This window comes from Carcharodon carcharias, chromosome 19 (genome assembly GCF_017639515.1).
Source record: "Carcharodon carcharias isolate sCarCar2 chromosome 19, sCarCar2.pri, whole genome shotgun sequence".
NCBI classification, from domain to species: Eukaryota; Metazoa; Chordata; class Chondrichthyes; order Lamniformes; family Lamnidae; genus Carcharodon; species Carcharodon carcharias.
In genome coordinates this window covers 112,774,198-112,795,969 of record NC_054485.1, presented here as the reverse complement: position 1 = coordinate 112,795,969, position 21,772 = coordinate 112,774,198, and the positions used below count along the sequence as shown (strand labels likewise).

At 48.7% G+C, this 21,772-nt stretch overlaps 2 protein-coding genes across 3 annotated transcripts in view; both read right to left on the bottom strand.

The window, feature by feature from the left end:
* Window positions 1–538: 538 nt before the first annotated feature.
* Window positions 539–15,819, bottom strand: LOC121291767 (zinc-binding protein A33-like). Of its 2 annotated transcripts, XM_041213307.1 has the most exons (6): window positions 15,400–15,819; window positions 12,298–12,393; window positions 9,035–9,268; window positions 8,480–8,502; window positions 8,274–8,389; window positions 539–1,536 (listed from the first exon to the last, which is right to left on the bottom strand). In XM_041213307.1, exons 1-6 carry the CDS (start codon window positions 15,805–15,807, stop codon window positions 992–994), a joined length of 1,422 nt encoding a protein of 473 aa, XP_041069241.1. In that variant the 5' UTR covers window positions 15,808–15,819; the 3' UTR covers window positions 539–991. The 2 variants fall into 2 exon arrangements, with proteins under 2 accessions (XP_041069241.1, XP_041069242.1); XM_041213308.1 differs by lacking the exon at window positions 12,298–12,393.
* A 2,553-nt stretch (window positions 15,820–18,372) lies between these two features.
* The window catches only part of si:ch73-95l15.5, a 40,488-nt gene continuing 37,088 nt past the window's right edge, over window positions 18,373–21,772 (bottom strand). The window contains exon 10 of the mRNA XM_041212239.1: window positions 18,373–21,139. Within this exon, the coding sequence (XP_041068173.1) occupies window positions 21,035–21,139 (105 nt within the window). The 3' untranslated portion in view covers window positions 18,373–21,034. The remainder of the gene's footprint in view (window positions 21,140–21,772) is intronic.

Here is a 21,772-nt window from a genome sequence, read left to right as displayed (position 1 = left end):
CGGGACAGGAAGGAATGGGATGAGTTTGCTCCTGTTGGAAAGGGTGGTGGGCAGCGAGAGGGGCAGGTGGAGAAAAAGAGAAGGTCATGGATAGGTTAGAGGTCAGGAACACAAGAAAGAGGGTGCTATTGACACTATTAAAGTCTAAAGCTTTGGTCCAGAGTAGGTGTTAATAGCAGAATAAAGGTCAGCACTGTCTGAAAGCTAAATAGCAGAATGTGTTAATAGCAGAGAAAGAGGTCAGTGCTGTCTGGGGGAGGGGGAGGGGGTGAAGGCAAAGAGGAAGAATATCAAAATGGAGGGCAGAATTCATCATCTGAAGGTGTTGAATTCAATATTCAGTCCGGAAGGCTGTAAAGTGCCTAGTCGGAAGATGAGGTGCTGTTCCTCCAGTTTGCGTTGGGCTTCACTGGAACAATGCAGCAGGCCAAGGATGGACATGTGGGCAAGAGAGCAGGGTGGAGTGTTAAAATGGGCAGCGACAGGGAGGTTTGGGTAATGGTTGCGGACAGACCGCAGGTGTTCTGCAAAGCAGCCGGCCAGTCTGCGTTTGGTCCCCAGTGTAGAGGAGACCGCATTGGGAGCAGCGAATAAATTAGACCAAACTGAAGGAGGTGCAAGTGAAGCTGCTTCATCTGAGAGGAGTTTCAGGTCCTGGGATAGAGAGGAGGGAGAGGTAAAGGGGCAGGTGTTATGCCTCCTGCAGTTGCACAGGAAGGTGCCATGGGAAGGGGATGAGGAGCTGGGGGTGATAGAGGAACAGACCAGGGTCTCCTGGAGGGAACGGTCCTCCCTTTGTGTTTCCCTCATCCAACTGGGGCTTTCAAAAGGGAATTGGATTATTACCTGAAGAGAGAGAGATGTTTGTAGGGCTATAGGGAATAGACAGGGTGGGTGGGGTTGTGGGACACACTGACTCACTCCTGCAGGGAGCTGTCATGGACACGACAGGCCGAATGGCCTTCTTCTGTGCTGTAACCATCGTGCGACTCTATAATTCAATCCAGCAGATTTTGAGGTCCCCGGCATTACTATCCCCCTCAGTCAGACAGGGGCTGAGATTGGGGTACAGCCTCTCGGTGAAGGTTTCAGTGAAAGTGTGGAGATGGGACATGTTGTCCGCGTTGTAGAACGACACCTGACCCCCCTCGTAGTCCAGGTACACCCCGATCTTCCGGGGTTTCGCCTTCGGGGTGAGGGGGGTAGGGGGTGAAGTACAGGCCTCGTACCGGTTGCCATTCCTCAACCCCACAAGCCAGTATCCAGTGACTGGCGCTACTGCAATGGCTCCCTTCCGGTTAATGGACTCTCTCACCATGCCCACGTCCCACTTGGTTTTGTCTCCCACTTGGACCTCCCAGTAGTGCCTTCCCGAGTCAAACCCCTGGGCTCCCAGGACGCTGACGCACTCATCAAACCTCTCCGGTGTGTCGGGCAGCTCGTTCCACTGGACCTTGTGCCTCACACTGCTCAGGTCCTCAGACAGGTTCAGCTCAGGATGTGCTGTCTTTGGGTCCAACGTTAGGGAGGCTGGAGCTTCAGGGAAAACAAGAGAGAGAAAAGAAATAAAAAACAGCGGCAGTTCCTTTTTTAAAAATCCAGACCGAGAGTCAGACAAAGAGTCTGCTTGGAACGTGACTAACGCTGTCACGTTTCTGCGTTTGTGGCTGATCAATGTTAAATCGATCGTTAGTGCAGCTATCGAGGCTCCAAGTCAATAAGCCCAATGACAGCATCACACCCAACAGAGAAACATAAGAAATAGGGACAGGAGTAAACCACTCAGCCCCTTGAGTCTGCTCCGCCATTCAATAAGATCACGGCTGATCTGCTGGTGTTTCGAGTTCCACATTCCCATCTACTCCTGGTAACCTTTGATCCCCTTGCCTAACAAGAATCTATTTGCTTCTGCCTTAAAAATATTCAGTGACCTCTTCTTCCCCCGCCTTCTGAGGCAGAGAGTTCCAAAGTCACACAAGCCTCTGAGAGAAAAAAATTCTCCTCATCTCTGTCCTAAAGGGGTGACCCCTAATATTAAAACAGTGACCCCCTGGTTCTGGACTCACCCAAAAGAGGAAACATCTTTTCCACGTCCACCTTGTCAAGGCCGTTCAGGATCTTGTACACTTCAATCAAATCACCCCTCACTCTTCTAAACTCCAGTGGAAACAGGCCCAGTCTGTCCAACCTTTCCTCATAAGACAACCCACTCATTCCAGCTATCAATCGAGTAAACCACCTCTGAACTGCCTCCAACACATTTACATCCTTCCTTAAATAAGGAAACCAAAACTACACACAGTATTCGAGATGTGGTCTCACCAATGCCCTGTATAACTGAGGCGTTACAACCTTACTTTTATGTTCAATCCCTCTCATAATTAAGGACAACGTTCCATTAGCCTTCTTAGGTGTTTTGAGGAAGAAAGAAACATAACAGCTTTTGAACAAGTGAAAGTGGGATCACAACGATTTACGCTACAGGAGAAAAGGGTGCTGATTGGTTGACAAGTTGAGTCTGATTGCTTCCTCCAACGCCTCAGCCAATGGGGAGCTATCGGCTCCCCGGGGACCTGGGTAATTCAAAAAAGACGTAAGGCTTGACCATGTTCCTTTAGTTTGCCGAGACCGGGTCCCTGCGAATGGTCGTATGTCAATTCTAGCAAGCGTGAACGTTACAAACTCAACTGATTACCTTAAATTTGTTGTTAGTGTAGTTATTAGCACACTCAGGATTGGTCAGAAAGTGCTGTCCAATCACAGAATCACGTCTAGCAGTAGACATTTTGTTTAGGGTTTTGTAAGTGTGGGATGTACTCTGCCTATTGCGAATATCTGGAGGAACGAGTTGTTTGATTTGATGCACGTGACTCATTTTCACCAGCTCAGAGCAAACGGGAGATTGGGAAGCCGATAGTCCCCTTTGCTTTCGGTGTGGCAGCACCGCAGCCAATCACAACTGACTTGCCGTTACTGAGGCAATATCACAGCTTGATTATGAACAACAAAAGGAAAACCTGTGAAGATTAAACCCAAAATGACAGAAAATATTGCTGGAACACACACTAAATAATAAACAGGAAATCAAGCTACCAGGTTAGCCCTACTTCTAACAAGAATCCTATCATTTCAACTGTTGCTACACAGAAATAAGGATAAACATTTTGTTTTGCTACTCTTGTCAGAAAGGAAGTTTTATGTACTTTTTACTCTATGTTTATTAATGAGATGTGGACATCACTGGCTAGGCCAGCATTTATTACCCATCACTAATTGCCCTTGTTCAGAGGGCATTTTTAACAGTCAACTACATGTAGGCCAGACCAGGTAAGGAGGGCAGATTTCCTTCCCTAAATGGGGCATTAGTGAACCAGGTGGGTTTTTATAACAATCAGCATTGGGTTCACGATCGTCATCAGATTTTGAATTCCAGGTACTTATTGATTCAAATTTCACCATCTCCTGCAGCCGGATCCGAACTCAGGTCTTCAGAGGATTGTCCAGGATCTCTGTAATGCTAGCCCAGTGACATGTGTTGTAGGTACACCCACAGTGCTGTTAGGGAGGGAATTCCAGGATTTTGTCCATGTGGTGTAGGTACACCCACAGTGCTGTTAGGGAGGGAGTTCCAGGATTTTGTCCATGTGGTGTAGGTATACCCACAGTGCTGTTAGGGAGGGAGTTCCAGGATTTTGTCCATGTGGTGTAGGTACACCCACAGTGCTGTTAGGGAGGGAGTTCCAGGATTTTGTCCATGTGGTGTAGGTACACCCACAGTGCTGTTAGGGAGGGAGTTCCAGGATTTTGTCCGTGTGGTGTAGGTACACCCACAGTGCTGTTAGGGAGGGAGTTCCAGGATTTTGTCCATGTGGTGTAGGTACACCCACAGTGCTGTTAGGGAGGGAGTTCCAGGATTTTGTCCATGTGGTGTAGGTACACCCCACAGTGCTGTTAAGGAGGGAGTTCCAGGATTTTGTCCATGTGGTGTAGGTACACCCACAGTGCTGTTAGGGAGGGAGTTCCAGGATTTTGTCCATGTGGTGTAGGTACACCCACAGTGCTGTTAGGGAGGGAGTTCCAGGATTTTGTTCATGTGGTGTAGGTACACCCAAAGTGCTGTTCGGGAGTGAGTTCCAGGATTTTGTCCATGTGGTGTAGGTACACCCACAGCGCTGTTAGGGAGGGAGTTCCGGGATTTTGTCCATGTGGTGTAGGTACACCCACAGTGCTGTTCGGGAGGGAGTTCCAAGATTTTGTCCGTATGGTGTAGGTACACTCACAGTGCTGTTAGGGAGGGAGTTCCAGGATTTTGTCCATGTGGTGTAGGTACACCCACAGTGCTGTTAGGGATGGAGTTCCAGGATTTTGTCCGTGTCGTGTAGGTACACCCACAGCGCTGTTAGTGAGGGAGTTCCAGGATTTTGTCCATGTGGTGTAGTTACACCCACAGCGCTGTTAGGGAGGGAGTTCCAGGATTTTGTCCGTGTGGTATAGGTACACCCACAGTGCCGTTAGGGAGGGAGTTCCAGGATTTTGACCCAGTGACAGTGAAGGAACAGTGATATATTTCCAAATCAAGATGGTGAGTGACTTAGAGGGAACTTCCAGGTGGTGGTGTTCCCATCTATTTGCTGCCCTTGTCCTTCTAGATGGTAGTGGTCGTGGGTCTGGAAGGTGCTGTCTAAGGAGCCGTGGTGAGTTCCTGCAGTGTATCTTGTAGATGGTACACACACTGCTGCTACTGTGCGTCGGTGGTGGAGGGAGTGAATGTTTGTGGATGGGGTGCCAGTCAAGTGGAGCTGCTTTGTCCCGGACAGTGTCGAGCTTCTTGAGTACTGTGCGAGCCGCACTCATCCAGGCAAGTGGGGAGTATTCCATCACACTCCTGACTTGTGCCTTGTAGATGGTGGACAGGCTTTGGGGAGTCAGGAGGTGAGTTACTCGCCACAGGATTCCCAGCCTCTAACCCGCTCTTGTAGCCACAGTATTTATATGGCTGGTCCAGTTCAGTTTCTGGTCAATGGTAACCCCAGGATGCTGATAGTGGGGGATTCAGCGATGGTAATGCTATTGAATATCAAGGGGTGATGGTTAGATTCTCTCTTGTTGGAGATGATCATTACCTGACACTTGGGTGCCGTGAATGTTACTTGCCACTTCTCAGTCCAAGCCTGGATATTGCCCAGGTCTTGCTGCATTTGGACAGGGACTGCTTCAGTATCTGAGGAGTCATGAATGATGTTGAACATTGTGCAATCATCAGCGAACATCCCCACTTCTGACCTTATGATGGAAGGAAGGTCATTGATGAAGCAGCTGAAGATGGTTGGGCCGAGGACACTACCCTGAGGAACTCCTGCAGTGATGTCCTGGAGCTGAGATGACTGACCTCCAACAACCACGACCATCTTCCTTTGTGCTGGGTATGATTCCAACCAACGGAGAGTTTTCTCCCTGATTCCCATTGACTCCAGTTTTGCTCGGGCTCCTTGATACCACACTCGGTCAAATGCTGCCTTGATGTCAAGGGCAGACACTCTCACCTCACCTCGGGAGTTCAACTCTTTTGTTCATGTTTGGACCAAGGTTACAATGATGTCAGGAACTGAGTGGCCCTGGCAGAACCCAAACTGGGCATCAGTGAGCAGGTTATTGCTAAGCAAGTGCCACTTGATAGCACTGTTGGTGACCCCTTCTATTAGTTTACTGATGATTGAGCGTAGACTGATGGGGCAGTAATTGGCCGGGTTGGATTTGTCCTGCTTTTTGTTTACAGGATATACCTGGGCAATTTTCCACATAGCTGGGTAGATGCCAGTGTTGTAGCTGTACTGGAACAGCTTGCCTAGGGGCACAGCAAGTTCTGGAGCATAAGTCTTCAGTACTATTGCTGGAATATTGTCAGGGCTCATAGACTTTGTGGCATCCAGTGCCTTCAGCTGGTTCTTGATATCACGTGGAGTGAATCGAATTGGCTGAAGACTGGCATCTGTGATGCTGGGGACCTCAGTCAGAGGTTCTGTTCCTTCACTGTCGCTGGGTCAAAATCCTGAAACTCCCTCCCTAACAGCACTGTGGGTGTACCTACACCACATGGACAAAATCCTGGAACTCCCTCCCTAACAGCACTGTGGGTGTACCTACACCACACGGACAAAATCCTGCAACTTCCTCCCTAACAGCACTGTGGGTGTACCTACACCACATGGACAAAATCCTGGAACTCCCTCCCTAACAGCACTGTGGGTGTACCTACACCACATGGACAAAATCCTGGAACTCCATCCCTAACAGCAGTGTGGGTGTACCTACACCACATGGACAAAATCCTGGAACTCCCTCCCTAACAGCACTGTGGGTGTACCTACACCATAGGGACAAAATCCTGGAACTCCCTCCCTAACAGCGCTGTGGGTGTACCTACACCACATGGACAAAATCCTGGAACTCCATCCCTAACAGCAGTGTGGGTGTACCTACACCACATGGACAAAATCCTGGAACTCCCTCCCTAACAGCACTGTGGGTGTACCTACACCATAGGGACAAAATCCTGGAACTCCCTCCCTAACAGCACTGTGGGTGTACCTACACCACACGGACAAAATCCTGGAACTCCCTCCCTAACAGCACTGTGGGTGTACCTACACCACATGGACAGCAGCGGTTCAAGAAGGCAGCTCACCACCATCTTCTGAAGGGGCACTTAGGGATGGGCAATAAAAATGCTGACCCAGCCAGCAACACCCACGCCCCATGAATGAAAAGAAATACATGGACTGCTCTGCATGGGCATGTCTTAACCCCCCGCACATCCTCACAACACATGTACATCAGCTGTTTGACCCCTTGCACCCAGCTGTCAGGAAGTATAAACACACACTAGTCAGGTGAAACATTGAGGCTGAATATCTCATGTCAAGGCTGAAAAGGGAGGGGGTGTGGCCCACTCATGCTAACCTACAGGGGGTCGGTGGGGGGGGAACAGATGGTGGTAATGTCATTGGGCTTGTAATCCAGAGGCACAGACAAACTCTCTCCGGAGAGAGGGTTTCGAATCCTATCACAGCAGCTGGTGGAGTTTAAATTCAATTAATACATCTGAAATTGAAAACTAGTCTCAGTGATGGTGTAACCATTGTCGATTGTTGTAAAAACCCATCTGGTTCATTAATGTCCTTTTGGGAAAGAAATCTGCCATCATTACCTGGTCTGACTCCAGACCCACAGAAATGAGGTTGACTCTTGGTATTGAAATGGCCAAGTCAGCCACTTGATTCAAGGGTCATTAGGGATGGGCAACAATTGTTAGTCTTGCCAGCAAGCCCACATCCCATTAAAGAATAAATACTAGTTTTCATTTGACTGTTAATTCATGATGAACTCGCTGTATGTTCATCCTAGGTGTTAGAATACAGGAGGCTATTTAAGATTGTCTCTAGGGTTTGCTTTGTTTGACTCTTGTATAATAAAAATTTTTCTGTTTTAAACAATGGAATCTTGGGGCTTCATTCTTTTTGTAACCAACTGGGATTTTGGATTTCTTTTTTTAAAAAAATACAGCTACTGGTCTCGAGTGAGGTCACAGCTACAAGCAATAACACAATTTTGGAAGCTGTGAAAATGGAGCCGGTTTATATGCCACAATCTACGGCTGGTTGAAGAGATGGGGAAGCCAAACGTGAGGCACTAGAGTGCTGCCACTGGCCAGGCAGTGTAACTACAACATGACAAGTTTATATACTGCAACAACCTGCATTTCTCTAGTGCCTGTAACATAGCAAAACCTCCCAAAGCACTTTGTCAGGACCGCTAACAAATACAGTTTGACTCTCTGCCAAAGGATCCAGTAAGATAGTCAGCCAAACATTTGATCAAAGGACGTGGACTTTAAGCAGGATCTTAAAGGTGAGGAGAGGGCAGTGGAGATGCAGTGGGATTTCAGCAGAGAGATCTCAAAGGGTTGTTGGGCTGGAGGAGGTTACAGTGATAGGGAGAGCTGAGGCCATGAAGGGCAAGGATAAAGGTTTCAAACTAGAGGCCATGGGGGACCAGGAGTCAATTTAGATCAGCGATCTCGGGGGTGATGGGTGAACAGGATTTGGTGTGAGTTAGGATGAGTCCGGCAGATAGATAAATACATTGACAGTTTGATTATCGGTGTAGGTAAAATAATAATGGAGCCAGTTGATAATGTGACAAAGGGGAGTAAGGTTTTCCACAGAATATATGTGCGCAGACACAATACTCCCATCCTGCATAACACGGCTTACCTGGACTAATATGGTGAATCATCTCTTTCCATACTTTATACTGTAAAGGGCCTTTGAATTCTCCCAGAGGGAGATGTCCGTGTTCCAAAGCCAACGATTTCCAATCTTGCATTTTACTGTAATTTTAAGCAGTTCAGATTGAAAAAGATGTAAAACAGCTGACTTCAATAATACCAGACGGGCTTATTACAAAGAAGCAGCCATACCTGATCACGTGACAGCTTGCCTCCTATAGGAAGAAACACACTCAGGATCAGATTTGAAATGAAAGCCAAGATTACAATGACAAGATCATGAATTTGCTGATGAGAGAGACATGCTGTCAAAGATTTTCATCTTGCACTCATCCCGGACAGATGCAAGAATGCCAGATTTCAAAGGAAACAACAATTTATACTGCATGAGGAAAGGATGTTGATTGGTTGGTAATTCAGCTATGATTGGTTGAGGTATTGTCATGGAGAATGTACCCCAAGATTTTGCCTAATTTTAAAAAGACACAATGCCTGGACATGTTGCTTTTTGTCTGCAGAGGACAGTTTGAATATATAGAGCTTCTAGCAAGCATACGTGAGTGGCATTGTGAGTCTGACTGATAATCTTAAATTGGTTTTTAGCATTATTCTAGCACACTCATGATTGTTCAGCAAGTTCTGTCCAATTGCAGAATCGTATCTAACCACAAGATTGGATTTGAACAGAGGAATGTTTGCAGATTAATGCAGCCCTATCGAAATAAAGTCACACCTCAGGACCTTTACCTTCAGAAAAGTGAGTTGGTCCTTTTCATCCAGCCTCCTTTGCAGCTCCGATAATTCCTGGTGAAAGAAGTCGAGGTCACGCTGAATTTGCTGGAGGTTCTTGTCTATTGTTTGTAAAATGCTCTCTTCTCTCTCTTTCAGGTCTTGGATTAACTCATTCTCTTTTGTGTTGAGAATCTGTCGGATTTCTTCAAACTCGGAGATAATGTGTCTGAGCAGATCTCTTCCCTGTTCCTGCCGGATTCACACAAGAGTTACAATATGAGAAACACATGACATGCGTCACGAGGGCCTGAAGCAGCGCGGTGAGGATACTGGGAATCCAATACTTTGTCAGGAACAAGCAGAAGGGGGACTAGACCTTCCAAACCCGCCTCCAAAGACAAGGACAGCAGATTTTTAAAAGTTATTCTTTCCTGGGATGTGGGCTTCACTGGCTGGGCCAGCATTTGTTGCCCATCCCTAATTGCCCCTTGAGAACTAGGAGGCTAGCCAGGGCATTTCAGAGGGGCAGTTAAGAGTCAACCACATTGCTGTGGGTCTGGAGTCACATGTAGACCAGACCAGGTAAAGACAGCAGATTTCCTTCCCTAAAGGACATTAGTGACCCAGATGGGTTTTTAGTGCCAGCTCATGTGGCAGTGTCACGTGGTGGGGGGGGGGGTGGTGGGGGGAACACACCATAGAAATTTTGTTCTCGTAGCTTTACCACTTTGAATGTGGCGCCGATCTCCCTGAGGCAGCACTGTGCCTCGGGGAGATGAGTGCGTTCTTCCACGCGCGTGGTGGGCGTCACATAAAATGCCGGCACGCCCCCAATCGGGGCACCAACTGGAGGCGCGCCTGTCCGTGCTCACTCCTGCACTTCCCCCCAAACGGAGGGTGGGGGGTTGTGGGGGGGTGAAATTCTTGCCTAGCTTTCAATTGCAGATTTATTACTGACCGACTTTAAGTTGCCAAGACGGGATTTGAACCCATGTTCCCAGAGTATTAGACTGGGTCTCTCGGTTATTCATCCAGTGACATTGCCATGAACCCCTCACCTAAAAGATCCGCTTTCCCCCCCACCAACTATTCCCCATCCTGACTTGGAAATATATCGGCCGTTTCTTCACTGTCGCTGGGTCAAAATCCTGGAACTCCCTCCCTAACAGCACTGTGGGTGTACCTACACCACATGGACAAAATCCTGGAACTCCCTCCCTAACAGCACTGTGGGTGTACCTACACCACACGGACAAAATCCTGGAACTCCCTCCCTAACAGCACTGTGGGTGTACCTGCACCACATGGACAAAATCCTGGAACTCCCTCCCTAACAGCACTGTGGGTGTACCTACACCACATGGACAAAATCCTGGAACTCCCTCCCTAACAGCACTGTGGGTGTACCTACACCACACGGAAAAAATCCTGGAACTCCCTCCCTAACAGCGCTGTGGGTGTACCTACACCACACGGAAAAAATCCTGGAACTCCCTCCCTAACAGCGCTGTGGGTGTACCTACACCACACGGACAAAATCCTGGAACTCCCTCCCTAACAGCGCTGTGGGTGTACCTCCACCACACGGACAAAATCCTGGAACTCCCTCCCTAACAGCACTGTGGGTGTACCTGCACCACATGGACAAAATCCTGGAACTCCCTCCCTAACAGCACTGTGGGTGTACCTACACCACATGGACAAAATCCTGGAACTCCCTCCCTAACAGCACTGTGGGTGTACCTACACCACACGGACAAAATCCTGGAACTCCCTCCCTAACAGCACTGTGGGTGTACCTACACAACATGGACAAAATCCTGGAACTCCCTCCCTAACAGCACTGTGGGTGTACCTACACCACACGGACAAAATCCTGGAACTCCCTCCCTAACAGCACTGTGGGTGTACCTACACCACAGGGACTGCAGCGGCTCAAGAAGGCAGCTCACCACCACCTTCTCAAGGGGCAATTAGGAGTGAGCAATAAATGCTGGGCCCAGCCAGTGATATCCACGCCACATCAATAAACCAAATGTTAAGGAGCAGGGTTGATTACAACAGACAAACAGAGAGTACAGGCCAGTGACTTGCAGGTGAGAAAGTGGTCTAACCTCATTTATAGTTAATGTTTAAAGAATGTGTTTTTCTCTGGGATGATGTGGCTCTGGGGGAGAACCTGCAGGTGGTGGTGCTCCCAGGCACCAACTGCCCTCTTCCTTCTAGGCAGAATGAACAAGGGGCTGGTGGAGGGCAGAACTAGATAATCTCAGCCGCTGTGTGATGTTTACCTCAGCCAATGGCATTAGAGAAACACACGCATTCACTAAAACCTGGGCTGCCGTTATATTACAGCTCTTCACCAATGCAAAGCAGCTTTTATCTCGGCGATCCCAAGAGAAATACAAGTGAGGAAGGCCATTCGGCCCATCGTAGGTTTCAGTAAAAGGCTCCATTGGACCAGTCCTGATATCATCCATGGGGGCAGTGGGGGTTTGGGTGAGGGGCGGTTTACCTGTGGTCGGAGGTTGGAAGCCCGTCCAGGACATTAAAAACAAGCAAAAAAACACCCCAGCCATATTCAGCATCGCTTCGAGTTAATGTTTCAGTAAGTTTAAGGTGATTGGCAAAGGAAGGAAAGGTGAGGTGAGGAGAAACGTTGTCCGGCAGAGAGTGGTTAGGATCTGGAATGCGGCGTCCGAAAGGCTGGTGGGGGGCAGGGTCAATTCCTGCTACCAGGATGGAGTGGGATTAGCAGCGACATGAAGAGAAAGGGAAACGCAGAGACACACATACAGAGAACGGCCCCTGAGTGGGGCTAACAGGGGCACAGCACAGACACAATGGGTCAAATGGCCTTAAACCATGCATTAACGAGCATTAATTAGAAGGATGGATTTTGGTGCTAACCACGCGGAGGGATAAAGCGCTCAGCAGCAAGGGGGTTGAAGAAGGGACAGAGACGGGCAGTAAGATGGAGGTGAAAACAGAAGCCTGTGTGTTGAGGAGGATTTGGGGTTGAAATGTCCGTTTAGCATCAGACTGCAGGGCGAGATCTGTCTTGGCCTGAGACACTAGTGACTGGACTTGGATGACCCGTTGGGTAGATGGTCACCAACGGCATCCAAAAATCCAACAAATCCGTGTGAGTAGAGCTGGTCTACAGGTAGGTGGAGTGTAAATACATCCAGTGTTAAAAGTGAACAAGCAGAGGGGTAAAGAAAACAGCAACCAATATTAACTCGACACCATCCCAATCTATCTTTAAATTAACTCACCTTCACCGCTATAATATCCTGCTTGTGTTTACGTTCGATTTCTAAAATAGCAGCTTTTTTCTCAGTGAGAAACTCGAAAGATGACTTCAATTTCTCCTGAAATGAGAGAGAATTGAGATTTGGTCCACCTCCATACCATTTTATACTCAGGCCAGAATGCCGCGCACCAAACCCTTCCACAACAGTACAGGCGGAGGGAACAGGAAAGTTCATCCCCCAACCACGGCTCAGAGTGGGTACAGCACAGGAGGAGGCCATTCGGCCTTTAGCATCATACTGGCCCCCTGCGAGAGCAACACACCTCATCCCACTCCCTCTGCCCTCTCCCCAGGCAATTCTGCAATTTCTCTCTCTTCAGCTAATGGTGTAATTTTCTATTCAAGCCTGGAATAACCCTGTCTCCACCACTCTCTCAGACAGTGCATTCCACATCCTAACCACTCGATTGACCCTGTCTCCACCACTCTCTCAGACAGTGCATTCCAGATCCTAACCACTCGATTGACCCTGTCTCCACCACTCTCTCAGACAGTGCATTCCAAATCCTAACCACTCGATTGACCCTGTCTCTACCACACTCTCAGACAGTGCATTCCAGACCCTAACCACTCGATTGACCCTGTCTCCACCACACTCTCAGAAAGTGCATTCCAGATCCTAACCACTCGAATGAACCTATCTCCACCACACTTTCAGACAGTGCATTCCAGATTCTAACACTCGAATGAACCTGTCTCCACCACACTCTCAGACAGTGCATTCCAAATCCTAACCACTCGATTGACCCTGTCTCCACCACACTCTCAGACAGTGCATTCCAAATCCTAACCACTCGATTGACCCTGTCTCCACCACACTCTCAGACAGTGCATTCCAGACCCTAACCACTCGATTGATCCTGTCTCCACCACACTCTCAGACAGTGCATTCCAGACCCTAACCACTCGATTGACACTGTCTCCACCACACTCTCAGACAGTGCATTCCAGATCCTAACCACTCGATTGACCCTGTCTCCACCACACTCTCAGAAAGTGCATTCCAGATCCTAACCACTCGATTGACCCTGTCTCCACCACACTCTCAGACAGTGCATTCCAAATCCTAACCACTCGATTGACCCTGTCTCTACCACACTCTCAGACAGTGCATTCCAAATCCTAACCACTCGATTGACCCTGTCTCCACCACACTCTCAGAAAGTGCATTCCAGATCCTAACCACTCGAATGAACCTATCTCCACCACACTTTCAGACAGTGCATTCCAGATTCTAACACTCGAATGAACCTGTCTCCACCACACTCTCAGACAGTGCATTCCAAATCCTAACCACTCGATTGACCCTGTCTCCACCACACTCTCAGACAGTGCATTCCAAATCCTAACCACTCGATTGACCCTGTCTCCACCACACTCTCAGACAGTGCATTCCAGACCCTAACCACTCGATTGACCCTGTCTCCACCACACTCTCAGACAGTGCATTCCAGACCCTAACCACTCGCTGTGTGAAAGTTCCTCCTCACATCTCCATTGCTTCTTTAGCCAATCATCATAAATTTTTGTCCTCTGGTTCTCGATCCTTCCACCAATTGGAACAGATGCTCTCTATCTACCCTGTCCAGACCTCTCGTGATTTTGATAATCTCTATCAAATCTCCTCTCAACCTTCTCTTCTCCAAGGAAAACTGTCCCAACTTCTCCAATCTATCTTCATAAATGAAGTTCCTCATCCCTGGAACCATTCTTGTGAATCTTTTCTTCACCCTCTCCAATAACTTCACATCCTTCCTAAAGTGCAGTCCCCGGAACTGGACATAATACTCCAGCTGAGGCCAACGCAGTGTTTTATACAAGTTTAACATAACCTCCTCGCTTTTGTGCTTTGTCCCTCTATTTATAAAGCCCAGGATTCCTTCTGCTTTATTAACCATAGCACTGTGAGATGCAGAGGGATCTGGGTGTCTTAGTGCATGAATCCCAAAAGATTAATATGCAGGAACAGCAAATTATTAGGGAAGCAATAGAATGTTATTATTTATTGTGAGGGGAATTGATTACAAAAGTAGGGAAGTTATGCTTCAGCTGTATCGAGCATTTAGTGAGATCACATCTGGAGTACTGTGTACAGTATTGGTCACCTTATTTAATGAAGGATGTAAATGTGTTGGAAGCAGTTCAGAGAAGGTTTACCAGGCTAATACCTGAAATGGCTGGGTTGTCTTATGAGTAAAGGTTGGACAGATTAGACTTGTTTCCGCTGGAGTTTAGAAGAGTAAGAGGCAACTTGATCGAAACCTTTAAGATCCTGAGGGGTTTTGACAGGGTGGATGTGAAGAGGATGTTTCCTCTTGAGGGAGAATCTAGAACTAGGGGTCACAGTTTAAAAATAAGGGGTCACCCATTTAACACAGAGAAAAGGAGAATTTTTTTCACTCACTCAGAGTGGGGTGAGTCTCTGGAACTCTCTTCCTGAAAAGGTGGTGGAAGAAGAGTCTTTGAATATTTTTAAGGCAGAGGTGGATAGATTCTTGGTTAGCTGGGGTGGGGTGGGGGGGCGGGGGGGGGTGAAAGGTTATCGGCGGTGGGTGGGATGCAGATTTCCGGTTACTATCAGGTCAGTTATGACCTTATTAAATGGCGGAGCAGGTCTCGAGGGGCTGAATGGCCTACTCTTGCTCTCGGCCTTTCCTGTCACTTTCAATGACTTGTGCAGAGAGACCCGAAGGCCCCTGTCTTCCTGTGGCCCCTTTAGAATTGGGCTCTTTATTTTATTGCCTGTCCCCATGCTTCCTCTGCGGTAACACTTCACCTGCCACATGTCTGCCTGTGCCAGTGGCCTGCCTGTGTCACCCTGAACTCGGTCACTATCCCTCTCCCAGTCCTTCCAGGCGTTGTGACATCTGCAATTTGTTGACATTGTGCCCTGTAGTCTCGGCCATTAGAATAAACCAGAGAAAAGCGGAATTCCAAACACCGGGAAACCGGGACACCCGCTGTGTAATAAAATTGACTCCGCTGCGAACGTGGAGCTTTGCAGGGCCCACGTTGTTTACACATTATCGCGGCCGGCTTCGAGACTTAAAGAGAAAGCTGTCACCTTATGGATCTCAACGGCGTCGGCTAGCGGCCTGCATCGGTGGTCCCTGTGCTCCCAGCCCTCTCGGCACACAACACAGATCAGCTCGTTGTCTGTTTCACAAAACAGCTTCATCTCCTCTCGGTGTGCCAGGCAGCAGTGAGTGGCTCCCTCCTCACCCAGCTGGTGAGCGGCACGGGCCAAGCTGCTCAGCACCTGGTTCACCCGCAGGTTGCGGTGAGGGAACACCTCCAGGCACTGCGGACAGGCTTGCAGCTTCTCCTCTCCCTCCTCCGCTCTTTTCTCCAGGATACAGAGGCTGCAGAAACTGTGGCCACACTCCAGGGTCACCGGCTCCCAGAACAGCCGTCGGCAGATGGGACAAAGCAGCTCTTTCCCAAAGCACTCCACATTTTTCCTTGCAGCCATATGGAAAAGTTAAACGTTGCACCCTCTCTCTCTCTCTAAGATGCCAGCGTTTTACTGGAAGGTCCCTCGGACTGATTTGAGAGAGGTTTCACTTTCACATACTGACTGGAGCAGCCCAGCTCAGTCCCGCCTCTGCCCCCTTGGCCACTGGGTGGCGCTGGCAGCACAGGGTTTCAATGGTGGGCACCAAAATGGAGACCTTGGTCTCTCCCACCAATGAAGTCCTCTCAATGCGCAGCCACTGTGAGATTGTAGGGAAGGCTGGCAGGCGTTTGCCATGGTGCGGGGTAATGTCAGCGGACTAGGCATGGAGAGGCCCAGGCAAATGCTCTGGGGGACGCAGGGTTCAAATCCCACCGTGGAATTTAACTTCAATTCCTGAAGGATGGGGTATAAAACTAGTCTCAGTAATGGTGACCATGACAGCTTATTATTAAGAAAAATGCCATCGGGTTCATTAATGTCCTTTAGGGAGGGAAATCTTCCCTCCTTACCCGGTCTGGCCTACATGTGACTCCAGACCCACAGCAACGTGGTTGACTCTTAACTGCCCCTCTGGAATGGCCGAGCGTGGCACTCAGTACAAGGGTAACAGATGCTGGTCCTGCCAGTGACACCCACACCCCATCACAGATTACAGGAAGCCACAAACAGCAGTGTGGTGTCTAGATATTCCGGTTCAGGACGGGCAATATAAAACCAAGGATACTAATCTCAGGGAGGTACCAGACCTGGGTGTATATGTGCAGAAATCATTGAAGGTGGCAGGGCAGGTTGAGGGAGTGGTTAATAAGGCTCGCTGGGCTTTGTCAATAGGGGCACAGAGTACGTAAACAAGGAGGTTACGTTGCGCTTGTATAAGACACTAGTTGAGCCTCAGCTGGAGTATTGTGTCCAGTCCTGGGCACCACACTTCAGGAAGGATGTGAGGACATTGGAGAGACGATGGAAAAGATTCACGAGAATGGTTCCAGGGATGAGGAACTTCAGTTATGAGGATATATTGGAGAAGTTGGGACTGTTTTCCTTGGAGAAGAGAAGGTTGAGAGGAGATTTGATGGAGGTTTTCAAAATCATGAGGGGTCTGGACAGGGTAGGTAGAGAGAAACTGTTCTCATTGGTGGAAGGATCAAGAACCAGAGGACACAGATTCAAGGTGTTGGTTAAAAGAAAGAGGCAGAGGCAACATGAGGGAGTACATTTTGAGGCAGGGCGTGGTTAGGATCTGGAATGCACTGTCAAAAGAGAATTGGATCATTATCTGTAGAGAAAAATCATACAGTCTGGAAACATTCAGACCAATAAAATCAAACACAGCACCTTCCTGAGGTATCATTTCACCTTTAATTCACATCGAAAAATAGAGTAACAGATGATCCACTATACATTAAAGAGTTTGAAATACATCGGAAAACGGTCACTATAATTGTTTTGGATACATCGCTGTGTATTCCTAATGCTGATCCCTGGACACCCCTTGCCCTCTCTAACAGTCATGTGTGTGTCTATACCACACACACTGCACTTCACCAATTAGGGATGGGCACAAAATGCTGGTCTTGCCAGTGATGCCCATTCCCCAGGAATGAATACCGTATATTCAAAAAAAAAGACATTTTCCCAAAATTATTTGGGAATCATTCATCAAATGTGAAAATGTCCCCATTTACTGGCAGATTTGAAACATTTACCTGAGTGGAGAAGCCTTTCACTGGGAACCCAGAATTATTCACAAAGACAAGAGTGAGTGAGTGAGTGAGTGAGTGAGGGAGGGAGGGAGTGAAAGAGAGAGAGAGTGTGTGAGTGAGTGAGGGAGAGAGTGAGTGAGGGAGAGAGTGAGTGAGGGAGAGAGTGAGTGAGGGAGAGAGTGAGTGAGGGAGAGAGTGAGTGAGGGAGAGAGTGAGTGAGGGAGAGAGTGAGTGAGGGAGAGAGTGAGTGAGGGAGAGAGTGAGTGAGGGAGAGAGTGAGTAAGTGAGAGAGTGAGTAAGTGAGAGAGTGAGTGAGTGAGAGAGTGAGTGAGTGAGAGAGTGAGTGAGGGAGAGAGAGAGTGAGGGAGAGAGAGAGTGAGGGAGAGAGAGAGTGAGGGAGAGAGAGAGTGAGGGAGAGAGTGAGGGAGAGAGTGAGGGAGGGAGAGAGGGAGGGAGAGAGGGAGGGAGAGAGGGAGGGAGAGAGGGAGGGAGAGAGGGAGGGAGAGAGTGAGGGAGAGAGTGAGGGAGAGAGTGAGTGAGGGAGAGAGTGAGTGAGGGAGAGAGAGAGTGAGTGAGAGAGAGAGTGAGTGAGAGAGAGTGAGTGAGAGAGAGTGAGTGAGAGAGAGTGAGTGAGAGAGAGTGAGGGAGAGTGAGTGAGGGAGAGAGAGAGTGAGGGAGAGAGAGAGTGAGGGAGAGAGAGAGTGAGGGAGAGAGAGAGTGAGGGAGAGAGAGAGTGAGGGAGAGAGAGAGTGAGGGAGAGAGAGAGTGAGGGAGAGAGAGAGTGAGGGAGAGAGAGAGTGAGGGAGAGAGTGAGGGAGAGAGTGAGGGAGAGAGTGAGGGAGAGAGTGAGGGAGAGAGTGAGGGAGAGAGTGAGGGAGAGAGTGAGGGAGAGAGTGAGGGAGAGAGTGAAGGAGAGAGTGAAGGAGAGAGTGAAGGAGAGAGTGAAGGAGAGAGTGAAGGAGAGAGTGAAGGAGAGAGTGAAGGAGAGAGTGAGGGAGAAATCAGCACTATCCTCAAATCCTGATCACACACAAAGTGGGGAACAGTGTGTCTCTCATCTCCCACAAATCCCCCACCCAGCGTAACCCAATACATAACCCAAACAGCCAATCACCCTTTTGTCCCAGGTAGTAATGCCCATGTCATATTGCACTTAAAACACAATGTGCATTGCGCAACCATGTATCAGAGGGAGGTGTAAAACAAGTCCAAGTCTCCAGAAACTAGGAAGTGTAATTCCACCTCAAAACCATTCTCTTCTCTCTCTCTCCCCCGAGGCTGGAGCTGCAAGTAACTCCCCAAAAGTAGAAGCTCCTTCAAGACCACAGGAACGAGAGATTAATATTTCATCCAAAGACCAGCTAGCACAACCTCTCTTTATCCACCAGGCACCTGGTCACTGGATCCAATTCCCTCTGAACATCGAGTTGTTCTGCTGGAGGATGTCATGGTTTGGGTGTGGCTGATTACCCCAAGGCTGAAGCAGTGACCGTGTCAGGCTCTGCTGCAAGTTACATTTTTACTTTAAAGTGCATTATTCAAGAATCGGCATTGTTTTTTTATTTGAATTAAGCAGCGCTGCGTCGAATGTTCACATTGCACATCGCAAGGCACCGAGTCACCCTCAGGGGGCTGACGAAGGGCTAGATCCCTGGCTCTCGATCAAAGCGAGGGCCCATTAAACTCAGGACAGGTGGACAGAGTGACCTGTACAGAAGCAGGGTGGGCATGTCAATTTACAGACACGGGGAGGAGGCTGGGGGAGAAATGAAGAGAGGGGGGAGAAGAAAGTGGGGAGTAAAAGAGGGGGCAGAAAAGAGATGGGAGGAGGGGGTGGGGGGAAGTGAGAGAGAGAGAGAGAGAGAAAGAAAGAGTGGGGTGAAAGGTGGGCAAGGAGGGGAAAGGGAAAAAGAACGAGGAAAGAGAGATTCAAAGTGTGATGGAGAAACTGTAATCTGAGGGTGCCACATCACACCTACATGGACCACTTCATACGACTATGGCAAGGTAAAGGACCAGGCTGCAGCAGCAGAGAAAATGGTTCATCAGCATTGGTGCTATTTACTGAAAAACCATAAGGCACTTTAAAGGCCATTCCCACAAGTACAAGAGAAAATATATTTAAAAACCACATTCCCTCCCAACCCACTTCCAATCTCGCAAAGTTTCAACAAGTCTGACCAGGAGAGGGGAGATAATTTGGCTGGCTGGCAATTTTTGGCTATTCAACTCCTCTGCTCTGGGGAACATTGTTCTCCAGGATCAACGTGACACCTTCGAAAAAAAGAGAGAACATTGCGAATACTCCAGAGGCTGACATGTTGACAATGCAAAAGCCGGACTGTATGCAGCTGGAGGCAGAGTTTAATGTTCGGGCTCCACACAGTCTGTCTGCAGCTGGAGGCAGAGTTTGATGTTCAGACTCCACACGGTCTGTCTGCAGCTGGAAGCAGAGTTTAATGTTCAGACTCCACACGGTCTGTCTGCAGCTGGAAGCAGAGTTTAATGTTTGGGCTCCACACAGTCTGTCTGCAGCTGGAGGCAGAGTTTAATGTTCGGGCTCCACACGGTCTGTCTGCAGCTGGAGGCAGAGTTTGATGTTCAGACTCCACACGGTCTGTCTGCAGCTGGAAGCAAGAGTTTAATGTTCAGACTCCACACAGTCTGTCTGCAGCTGGAGGCAGAGTTTAATGTTCGGGCTCCACACAGTCTGTCTGCAGCTGGAGGCAGAGATTAATGTTCGGGCTCCACACAGTCTGTCTGCAGCTGGAGGCAGAGTTTAATGTTCAGACTCCACACAGTCTGTCTGCAGCTGGAGGCAGAGTTTAATGTTCGGGCTCCACACAGTCTGTCTGCAGCTGGAGGCAGAGTTTAATGTTCGGGCTCCACAGAGTCTGTCTGCAGCTGGAGGCAGAGTTTAATGTTCGGGCTCCACACAGTCTGTCTGCAGCTGGAAGCAGAGTTTAATGTTCGGGCTCCACACAGTCTGTCTGCAGCTGGAGGCAGAGTTTAATGTTCGGGCTCCACACAGTCTGTCTGCAGCTGGAAGCAGAGTTTAATGTTCGGGCTCCACACAGTCTGTCTGCAGCTGGAGGCAGAGTTTAATGTTCGGGCTCCACACAGTCTGTCTGCAGCTGGAAGCAGAGTTTAATGTTTGGGCTCCACACAGTCTGTCTGCAGCTGGAAGCAGAGTTTAATGTTCGGGTTGCACACTCAGACCCATTGCATCCTTCACCCAAAACCTTCAGCAGTTTCTGATGTTGCGGCAGCAGCGGTGTCGAATTTCTGTAATAACCTCAAACATGCGATACAGAGAATGATTAGGCAGGACGTTTCTCAGCTTGCTGGGTTAGTCATTGTATGTGGAGTATTCAAATTTCCATTGAACAGAGAGAGCTCAGCTTTTGTTCATGTCAGGAAGAGAGATTCGAATCAGTAAAGCACAAGACAGCCACCATGTTGCAGTTACTCTGGGTAGGTGCAGGGTCGAAGGGCGTGTGCCAACCTGGTGAACGACCTTTCACCTATAACCTTCAGCCTCAAAGGGTCTGCTTCACACCGACCTTCAGCAGCACACTGTCACGTAGCTGGTCCTGGAGGCACAAGAGGACCTGATCTCTCGCCTTTCCATCGTCCAATAGGTTCTGTTCCAGAGATAGAAGGAATTTTAAAAACCAGGATCCATTTGGTAACATGTTAAGCTAATAACAAGCCATCAGTTTGTAAAGGAGGGAGGGGAGCCAGAGTTTTTATGGTTTCGCTTTATAATAAATGAGCCCCGATGACACCAGGGGACCTGATTCGAAGCTAATGATCCCAGAGTGAAACCAGTTATTGGTCAAGAACACAATGCTCGCTCCCTCACTGCCTGCTTTCCAGTCCAATGAACTCCAATTACATGGAGCATTAGGAGCAAGAGTAGGCCATTCGGCCCCTCGATGCTGCTCTGCTATTCAAAAAGATCATGGCTGATCTGATTGTGACCTTAACTCCACTTCCCTGTCTGCACTGCACCTCCCCATCCCCTCCCCCCCACCACCATAATCCTCGACACTCTTGTCGATCAAAAGTTTGTCTACAAAGAATCTCCCCAACCCGCCCCCAACCCCCCAATCGCCCACCCCTACAGTCAGCAATTCAGGAACCCATTGACAGTGGTCTAGCTATTTACAAATCTGAAGGGGGGTGTAGGAGCAGAGGGACCTGGGTGTATATGTGCATGTCATGAAGCTATTAATGTATATAATATTATTAGAAAATATGTTTCTTTTAAAATA

Coding starts and splice junctions, on each gene's coding strand:
- LOC121291767 (XM_041213307.1), bottom strand. CDS start 15,807: ATGGCTGCAAGGAAAAATGTGGAGTGCTTTGGGAAAGAGCTGCTTTGT. Junction 12,394..15,399: donor ACGCCGTTGAGATCCATAAG/GTGACAGCTTTC, acceptor CTCTCATTTCAG/GAGAAATTGAAGTCATCTTT. Junction 1,537..8,273: donor GATTCACCATATTAGTCCAG/GTAAGCCGTGTT, acceptor TTTTCCCTGAAG/CTCCAGCCTCCCTAACGTTG.